Source organism: Limulus polyphemus, unplaced genomic scaffold (assembly GCF_000517525.1).
Source record: "Limulus polyphemus unplaced genomic scaffold, Limulus_polyphemus-2.1.2 Scaffold837, whole genome shotgun sequence".
Lineage (NCBI taxonomy): Eukaryota > Metazoa > Arthropoda > Merostomata > Xiphosura > Limulidae > Limulus > Limulus polyphemus.
This window is the reverse complement of record NW_013666447.1, coordinates 29071-39944: the sequence shown is the minus strand read 5'-3', so window position 1 is coordinate 39944 and position 10874 is coordinate 29071. Positions and strand designations below refer to the sequence as shown.

At 34.4% G+C, this 10874-nt stretch overlaps 1 protein-coding gene across 1 annotated transcript in view; it reads left to right on the top strand.

Annotated features, from left to right (window-relative positions):
- Positions 1-4537: 4537 nt before the first annotated feature.
- The window catches only part of LOC106460789 (E3 ubiquitin-protein ligase MARCH6-like), a gene marked incomplete at its 3' end in the record, with an annotated part of 31646 nt that continues 25309 nt past the window's right edge, over positions 4538-10874 (top strand). Inside the window, exon 1 of the mRNA XM_022387582.1 lies at positions 4538-4667. Within this exon, the coding sequence (XP_022243290.1) occupies positions 4631-4667 (37 nt within the window). The remainder of the gene's footprint in view (positions 4668-10874) is intronic.

Below are 10874 nucleotides of genomic sequence, written 5' to 3'. Positions count from 1 at the left end.
TTTTTCTTATAATATTGAAGCGAGTTATACAGGAGTCTGTCCGATAATGTTGACATGTTTGAATAGTTGTGTATAAACAATGAGTTAGTTGATCGTGGGACTTAATATACTTTCGTTAAAATATAGTTTTGTATTTGCTGTAGTTTGTTGATGTGTGTTTTTGATACCTTAATCCATATTATACAGGTATATTCTACGACTGGTCTTATGTATGCTCTGTAAATTTTTAATATGTTTTCTGGTGAAGCTCCTTGTTTGTTGCCTGTCAGTCTCCCAAGGTAGCTCGCTTTTTTTCAGATTCTGGTTTTTATGCTATTAATGTGCGGTATACAGTTTAACTTTGAGTCAAATGTAATCCCTAAGAATTTTGTTGGTGTTGCTACCTGTAAGTTTGTTTGTTTGTTTTTAATTATGCACAAAGCTACACAAGGGCTATCTGTGCTCTGCCCACCACGGGTATCGAAACCCGGATTCTAGCGTTGTAAGTCCGCAGACATACCGCTACCTGTAAGAGAGTCCCGTCTAGATATAAATGTGGTATCAATTTGCTTGTTTTGTAAGATTTTGTAAATGATACGATTTATGTTTAGCGTGCATTCATTTTAAATCTCCACTTGTTGTAGTATAATTCTATTTCGTGTTTGATTAATAAAAAAAGTTATTTTTTAAAAACACTGCCTTCCCGGGAAATTTGGAACGCGCATGCAGCCCTCTTTGCCACCTGAATGAATAGCCCGGCACCCAAGGTTAACGTAAGAGTATTATTCATTCAGCATCTTATTGACTTTTATTTGTATGTTTGTTCTCAAGCACAGAGCTACACAATGGGCTACCTGTACTGTGCCCACCACGGGTATCGAAACCCGATTTATAGCGTTATAAGTCTTCGGGGGCCTTAGTGGGGGGGGGGGGCTCTACTGACTCATTTAGGCTTCAAATGAACAGCCTTTCAAATTGGTACAAGGTGTTTCATTTTGATCCAATAGCATAGAGATGTAATTCAAAAGAACAAGCTCTACGCATAATTTTCTGTGATACGATTTAATCAAATTCTAAACTTTTATTAAATTTTCCTTCTATTACTGAGTGAGTTAAAAGGCTAACGCATAATGTGTAACAAAATGAAAGTATGTATGATTGTAAGCCTACGTGGACTACCAGTTTTTGGTAGTAAAACATGGAATGAATTGTGATACTATTTTGATTTCGTGTTCCCTACACTCGGGCGCTATCTTTATGTTTCTCTGGAATTCAGTCATGTTACTATCAGTAGCTTCATGAATATTAATATATCAGGTTTTCGGTATTTGTATATTATGCAAGAACATAGGCAGAAATCTCTATAAAAGGGAGTGGTACTTTTGGAGGAAAAACGAAATGAAGGACGAAGCCATACTAGGGGCCCAGAGGCATGCCTCCTGAAAAAACAGCTAGCAATTTTTACTGAAAACAGTATACAGTATTTTGGATGATATCTGAGTGTGTTTTATGTCATTTAAATAAGTGCATTATATTCCCGGTGAATCAGAAGTCCTGATTTTCACTGTTGTTGTGAAGTAGGTTAGAATATCAAACTCTGTTGATAAAAAGTGTTTAGTCGTACTGGAGACTATTTGTTACCTGACAATAGGTTATGATATAAAAGTCAAACAAAACCTATCTCGAAACTGTAGGTCTAAGGTAAAATATGACAACACAAAAACTGTAGTGCACAGCGATATTGACCCAGAAACGTTGATTTCCTTACGGGTTTTACTCGTAATCTGTGGGTCGCGGCTTCGAATCCGCGTCACACCAAACATGCTCGTCCTTTCAGCCGTGGGGCGTTATAATGTGACGGTCAATTCCACTTTTCGTTGGTAAAAGAGTAGCTCAGGAGTTGGCGGTGGGTGGTGATGACTAGCTGCCTTCCCTCTAGTCTTACACTGCTAAATTAGGGACGGCTAGCGCAGACTAATGTGTTGGACTGATGAAAGAGAGATAAAATGAAACATTAGTGAGATCTTTCAACAGTCCAGGGTAAAAGGAAACAAAATGAAACTATAAAACTAAAATAAACCAAAGGCTAAAACAATATGACAAAGTCTTGATCCAGGGATCAAAATAAAAACCTAAAATGAAAGCCAAACTAAGATTATAATAGAATCTACAAAGTGTAACTATTACCAGAATCTGCCTAACAGGGGAGAACCTGGCTTTACATACGAACATTGACTTAACCCCGGCCAGGTTGCTCACCAGTTGCTCGTTGTACACAACTACACGTAACCTTCGTCTGGTATTATTACACGATTCGCCAACAGAAAATACAGCCTTCTATATTAGGACATCACAAGTTATCTTCCCGAGAGAGCACCAATTAGTGAACCAGGTTTGGGGCAAGTCTAGAATGAAGAAAAGCTAAATATTTACTTAAGTGTCTTTCTACATCCCAACTAAACTGAAAAAAAACAACAGAACTTTCGAAAATGTATATATTAATCAAGGGGTTAACAAATGCATGTTATCGTCCTGCACCCTAGTATTTGAAATGTTAAAATTTATGTATGTTAGCTTGTATGCATTTCTCTTTGTGCTAAAATATAATCCATTTCGATTATGTAAAACAAAACGAATAGACTTTTTTTAAAAAAAAAAAATTAACAGTTAATTCACTAGTATCATTACTTAAATTTCTAAAAATCAGTCAAGAAAACTTCATAAGTTTAGGAGAGAAAAAGAACATTAAATACAATGTTATATAATTGAATATTCCTGTCCTTAATATTGTTTTGTTAGTCCTCGTGTCACATCGTGTTTCTGTGTGCTTATGGTATACACAATTGTTTGTTTGTTTTAAACACAAAACTACACAATGGGCTATCTGTAAACTGCCCACCGCGAGTATCAAAACCAGATCTTTAGTGTTATAAATCCTCAGACTTACCAGTGAGCCACGGGGAATTGGGTAGTAGACAATTATAAGATGTTGATTAAGTTAAATTTAGAAGCCCACGACTTGGTCCACTCCATCGCACGATTATTTATTGTTCACACGAGATATCCAGCTTTGCGGTATCTTTACATTATTACAAGCCTATATGCTTTTTTACTACTATAGTTGGAATAATATTTTGTTTTATTAATATTCATTTTATTAAAACCATGTAATTTACTAATTTAAGCCAAAATTCACAATTGTATCGAAAAAATACTCCGTAAAAGAGGTCTGGCGTAGCTTAGTAGTTATATAATCGGACTATGAATCCGAGGATTTATGGTTCGCGTTCCGATGCTGCAGGTGCGTCATAGAAGTGACAGTCAATACCCACTATTGATCAGATAAGAGTAGCTATCTTTTCTCAAATCTTCCGCTCTATTCGGTGGTTCAGTATTAAGTCTACGAACTCATAACGCTAAAAATCGGGTTTCGATACCTCCCCTGAGTAGGGTACAAATAGTTCATTGTGTAGCTTCATGCGAAAATTGTAAGACAAATAAATAAATAAAAATATGTAAAAGCCGTTGTACTATAACTTGTGACTACAGGAATTTTTGTTGCTTCAAGTGTTATCCGTAAATAAGTCTTTTTAATTTTTTGTTATTCATCGAAGTGTCATTGAGTCGAAGAGAAGAGCAAATATACTTCTATACTAAAATATGAAATAAAGTACAGTGTACACTAAAGACGTTAACCTTAATTGTAAAAATCGAACTTACCACACAGCTGTTATACGATAAGCATCTTCCGTTCTAACTGTAAAAGTTATTTCGCTAATGTTTCATTACATTAAAAGTTCACGCGAAAATGGAGACATGGATCATACCATTTTTTATTTGTTTTACGACAAAAACGAAAAATCTTTTCGTATTTATTATAGTGTTTTCATGTCAGTCATATACGTCCAAATTATATACATATAAAACACGTTCCCGCTGTCAGATCAACAGTTTAAGCCTCTAGCGCGCATCAGTAAATTCCCAGTCATACTCGTTAAAGTTTTAAGAAATAAAATTGGTTAAAAAAAACAACAACACCCGCAGTATATAGCGTGATTTTTATTACTAATTTTAGGCTTCTACAGGATTATGCACAAAGGGGCAAGCAGAGACCCGATTCCCCAGTAACTCTTCTGTGCACACAGATTCGGTATTTGGTGAGTGAATTGTTTTTTTTTGTTGTTTTTTCTTAACGTATGAGGTACGCGCATGTGTAAATATGATTTATATATATATATATATATATATATATATATATAATATGTGTGTATTTTAACGCTCCTCTTCCATTCCCTGATAGAGGTCAAATTTAAATTGCTGCGCATGGCCCTGGGCTTATACATATAATCATGCTTATGAGCATTAAATGGCATTGAGAAATCGTGTTTTACTTCTTTTTTTTTTTCTCTTCCGTATTTGGGCTACAAGATGATTCGTTAACTAGTGTTTCGAAAGCCAATGGCTTGTAAGCCGATAAACAACATCCTTCGCTGACTGGCAAAGCTTGTCACACCTCTGTACTTTCCGAAAAAAACCTCTAGTGCTAAGAGGAAAAGGGTTTGTTTGGTGATCATTTGTTCATCCCTAAAATTACGAAAGCTAATGTAACTTAATAACACACGTGTTTGTTAAATACACAGAAGAAACAATAATGGAGCACGATGGTTATGACTACGACGGAGAAGAAGGTAAATTATATTCGATATATTGTGACGTAAATGTGTTCCAAAAGTTAAAGCCTTTTTCTAGTCTCAGAGAACAAAGATATTTCAAATATTAAAATCAATGCCTTTCCAAGAGTTCTGAAGAAGAGAGTAACATTACTATCATGTTTTGTTGAAATAATTATTTAATAACTATATTACTTTATTATGAATTATTAGACATTAGCCAACATGTTTAGATATCAAAAATACGTTAGGTTATAATCTCAGTGTTAATCCTTATGCACTGTGCAAGAAATGTTTTGGAGTTTGTTCTATAACCTTAACGATTCTGTTTTCGGGAATCTGCACTTTCATACCTGGGAATTTTTGTATTCAGCTGATGCTGGGACCTTTGAAAAATGAACCTCCCCATGCGATCGGTGGCGTTTCTGGTCAAATAAGCTTGTTTTTGTTTTTTAACCACGAACCAATTACATAAAAACAAAAAATTGTTACAGTTACAATATTTTACATTCTGTTTCTGACGCCTATTGGATGCATTAGCTACTGTACTGTAAGTGAATACGGAGACGTGTTTCAGAGCCGTTTGTCAGCTCTTGAAAAATCAAATTCTAATGGTATATAGCGAATGTTATTGATATGATTCAACCTACAACAACTGAACAAACTGTTTTACAGTTTAATAAGTATAACAAATACCCATTGCTAAAGCAGTAGTTCCACGGAGTTTAGGCCTAAGTTGTCAGAGCGCTGGGAATTTTAATAAATTTCCGGAGACTTTCGGTCAAATCCGGAGAGTTCCCAGATGTGCGTATTAGGTGTATAACATTAGAGTAAACAGAAACCTGTATTAGGCGTAAAATACTATAGTAAAAAAAGGTAATGGCTCATATTATAACCTGTGTTCTTCTAGTTTAAAATTGTGATATTTCACTGGGGCGTCCAAACTTTGAAAGTATTTTGATTTTAAGACCTTACGAAATTCGTGCAGTATATTCAATGTACTTTTATTATTATTTCTGGATAATTAAACTACGGGCCTCAACCAGGTTTCATTGTTTTTACTTCTGCAATACCGAATTTTATTATTATTTTATCTTTTTTTTTCTTAGTTTGAAAAACTGTTTTAATGGTTAGTTACACTGTTGACGAATTAATTTTAGTTTTGTATATAGGTAAGAATTATATTTGCAATATCCCACGTCATAAGTTTCCAATGTTATTTACCAACGTACCTTACATGTGTGTGTCACAGGATCGCTTCAGCCACGTATATGCTCTACAATCTCATACCAATTGCTATATTTATTTATATACAGACTACTATTAACTGAGAATCAGCTACAAAAGAAAAAAAAAAAAGGAAATAAGTAGGTCTACAGAGCGTAATACTAAGTCATATTATCATAAAACAAGACTTCCCCCCAAAGTCTATTATAATTTACGGGAACCGTGATGCACAGCACACGCTGATGAAGCCAAGCGATATCTTGCGAAAAACAAACAAACAATAAAACATGTACTAAAACAATAAAAAAGGAATTATGACTTTGAAAAACTGTGTTTGTAAGGTTAGAAAAATCATCAAGCTTAAGATTTGTGATAAAAATCAATTTTTTTCTCCACAGTCCTCTAACTTTTATATTGTGGACACAAAATCAGAGACGTGAAAAAAAAGTATTTCAGATTCTTCTCTTCCCTAGCGTAAATCACTACAAAAGTGGCCTTTCGTACAATACCAGAATTCATCACTTGGGCACGGCTATGAGATAAAAGATTATGAGTCCTTAATGGTCACGTTAAGAGTGATGTGGAAAGAAAACTTTACTTAATGTTTTATTATTATCATAACTGGTCAATTAAAGTGTACGAATAAACACTTTTACGTAACTTGTCAATCGTGCAAGATTTATATTGAATAAATCAATGTGTTTACACTAAAACTGGGCAGTAGTAACTCTGAACTGTAGTAAACAGAGAACACAAGAAATTTTGTTTAATAAGTAGCACATTTTTAAGCAACATGAAATCACTCTTCGGTTATTCACAAAGTAACGGTAGTATAATTTTACACTTTTTATGATGTACTTAGTATTACCTATGCTTTTCTCCTCAATAGACATATAATTAAATAGTACAAAGTTTAACTTGATAGAGTATCATAAGTTCAATAACTTGCTCAATTTAATAAGTCTATATTGCACGAAAGATGTGTTTTGTGTAATATTTTGTTGGTAATTTATAAATGGTTGCCGTTGTTTATAATTAATTCCAAATCTACACAAAGGGTTATCTGTGCTCTGCCCACCACATGCCGCCGTGCCACCGGGGAGCAACTGGTTACGCCCCCTAGAAGTAACATTGTTCAATTGAGAAGCCGATAAAAAATAATTTCATGGTTTATTTAAACTTTTACCTAAGGTAAAAGTATTCAACTACAGAAATAAAGCATTTGTATGTGTATTAAGCAACAGATAGATTTCTTACGTGTACATTACAACTGAGATGTCATTAAGTAAGAAATTCAAAGAAAACATATTTCATCGAATGTTCATAGATGGAGGATTAAAAATGTTTTTTTTTTTTTTAAATATTCGTCCAAACAACCACACGACTTTGGTTTGCTTCTTACTGGATTTATATGGAATATTCTAAAGTAAATGATAAAAACATATAAGCCTTTCCTTTGGTATTCCGTTACAGTGATTAACCTTTTGCTTAGAACAATTTTTGTACTCTGTACCCTTTCATGAATATAACTTTCATAACTATATTGTATAAACTAACTCTCTCTCACGCACATGCAATTAATATGTAAAGTGTCTATGAAGTATTTGAATTTTAAAATAGTCGTGTCTGTTGCATTTCAAACTAGTAAAATCAATAAAACTAGTTTTTCACTTTATAATTTTATTAAGAAGTTATAAATGATGCATAATCTTTCTGATATACGTAGATGTTATGATATAATGGCAATCTAACCTGTTTTAGGATATTATTAAAGCTCCTAATCTTTGTGATATATTTCAAGAGCACATAATATAAACCCTAGAAGTTATTGCCCGAACTGTCTATCCTAAAATTTGCACTTTGGAGCTGTAGAACTGTTATAAGAGCTACAGTCAAATTCCACATTTTCATCAGACAAGAGTAGCTCAAGAATTGGCGGCGGGTGTTTTTAACTAGTCTCCACGTTCCATCATGCGCAGGTAGCAGATATATCTTGCGTACCTTTGCGCGAAATTTTGAAACAACCAAACAAAAAGAAATAAGTAAGCCCACTGGCTTAATTTTTTTATACTTAGATAAATATTTATAGCTTCACGGTAGGCCCGGCATGGCTAGGTGGTTAGGGTGCTCGACTCGCAATCTGCGGATCGCGGGTTCGAATCCCCATCATACCAAACATGCTTGCCCTTTCAGCCGTGGGGGCGTTATAATGTGACGGTCAATCCCACTATTCGTTTTTAAAAGAGCAGCCCAAGAGTTGGCGGTGGGTGTTGATGACTAGCTGCCTTCCCTCTAGTCTTACACTGCTAAATTCAAAACAAGTCTACAGGGTATAAATTTCATTATATCTTTCACTTAGCAATTTTCCTCTTTTGTTTCTTTTTTACGGTTTTAAGTACTTTAATTGGTAAATACCTGGAGGTGAATCTTAAGCGATGCAGAAACTTAAAAGATTGAACGTTAATTTTTGGTTATGTTTACTGTCTTTCAACAGCTAACGCTAAAGGATGCTAACAAATGACAAAGTGTGTTACTAACATGTAAAGAACAAAATGTGTTATATGTATTTATAAGATCTTAAATACACTTAAAAAGGCAATCTCAGACAAATATAAATTAATCTCGGAGACTTATATATCAAATGTAAATTATATTATTAATTTTCTAGGGTGCATGTCCCAGACTCCCACTAGATTGAGCTGCTTTTAGCAGTTCATTATACTCACTATCTCTCATTGTAAAATCTGCATGTCGAGCCAAGCACCCCCCCCCCCTTCCCTTTGCGACTCCTTTCTACACCACTGAATCTCTAACGATAGAACCATAAAAGGGTAAAAACGGAAAAGGTTTTCAGCTTTCGGCCTTCTAAATTTTGCATTGTAGTTCGTGTCGATGTGTAAAGAACATAAAAAAGGTATGTTTTATCATTGTATGATAAAAGAATTGAACATGTATGTTTTAATTTTTTTTTAAAGTATTTATGTATTTTAATATTTCCATCAAATAAGAATTGACAATGTTTTACCCAAATAAAATTTTCGAAAACCTAAAACTGAACTTAACTGTAAAATAACCAATGAGGTCCAACCATCGGCTTTTTAAGCAATTTTTCTAAACTATTTATAAACAAGTTGTAACCAACGGTGTGCCAGACAATTTATATAGCACATGAGAAAGAAAAAAATATCATCAGTGTTGCAGTTAATTCCACTAATTACTACTGGGATCCTTTACGTGTTCCCCCCTCCCCCACATGTTTATAGAAAATAAGCGTTTCCCTCCAAATGTATTTGTCAGTTTCTTATAGAGTATTGAAACAGGCAAAAACAAAACAGCTCCATTATTTTCCATATTTTAGTCGAGGAGGGGGTTTCAAATTACAAAAAGTCATGTTGGAGTTATTTGGCATTATTTATGCTTCCCTTTATTGGTCGATATCTCCTTTTTGCTTGGACCAAATATAATAGCTATTACCTGCTGCAATTTCACCCCTTCCAATGCTCTTGAAATTGTCACTGCGATGAAAAATGTAACCGGGTGATTTTGCAGTCTGAGGTGGTTTAAAGAATATCTCACTGAGAAGTAAGCAATCAATGATATTGTAGACAGAAGTGTTAACAAGAGTGGTTGGTTCATGCGTAGTGAACGAACGTTAATGCAAGATAAATAAATAAATACATGTAACAATCTGTTTCTAGTCGACCTGGCCATCTTGGTTCACACAAAGGCCTGAAATGAAAATGGGTATTCTGGAATAAGTAGTCAGCATCTGAATTTTCAAAACGGACTTAGCTGCGTGATTAATGCTTTCTAGAACAAATGCACTTTGATATGTATGGATATTCTGTATAGCAATAGTTATGAAGCGTACAATATCTCCAACAGTGGGAAATTGGGTGGTAGAATTTATAAGTAATTTCACTGGCTTCATGGTACCAAGAGGAGCAACTGTAGTAGAATATTTAGGTTTCGGCTAAGGTCTACCTGGACATCGATACTGATTGGTAAGATGATCCTCCTGTGAGATGTTATAAATGGGACTAGAATCCAGTTTATTATAGAATCAATCAAAATGAGGACCTCTGCAGCATGAACAAACAGGCTTATTAGGGCATTTTGGTATAAGGTGGGACTTGTAGATGAGACATTTTTCACAATGAAAAGTTTTCAAAGGTGGCGTCTTAAAAGCCTCAACTCGATAACGCTATTTATGAATGTATTGCGCCATGCTAGAGAAGCCGATCAACAACATAACTACTTTCGGAGTGGATATGAATCATATATGTTGGACTGTATTCGTTTTGAGTTCGAATTGCTTGTTGAACAGAGGTGCCATTTCCCAACATTTCTGAATGGATTTTTTTCTCAGTCCAAGAGTGTTTGATTCATGTGTAGTGAACAAATGTTAATAAAAAAACACACAACAAACACAAAACAATATGTTTCTAATTGGCCTGGCCATCCTGATTCCCATAAAGGCCTGAAATGGGAAGAATTTCCTGCTTTACATAATTCACACAGGAAAGTAGTGAAGTCCGGCGAGGTGGAAGCTGTTGCTTTGGTATAGATGAATTAATCTTCTAATAATATTGTTAGATATGTTAAAATTCATTTATTTGCATGGTGTTTTACGATATGTTTTACTCATCATAGTGATTATCTATTTACATAGGATATATAAATTATATATGTATTTATACATAATTATATGTAGCAATGGTACAACTATTTTTTTTAATTATTCAACCGGCAAGCTATTTAAAATAAAAAATAAAATAAACGTGAGTGTATATTAAATATATATTTTTTTCGATGTCTTTTACTCACCACAGTAATCCCATTGCAGCGTTTTCCCCACTGTGTGTCGCAACAAGTTGCTAGGGGTGTCGCGAGAGTTCCACCAAACGAAGAATAACACAGGCCTGCGAAATTAAACTTCATTAAAGTTGTTTTGGTTTTAAATAACGGATTTTCTATAATTCAACTACGCAGATTTCG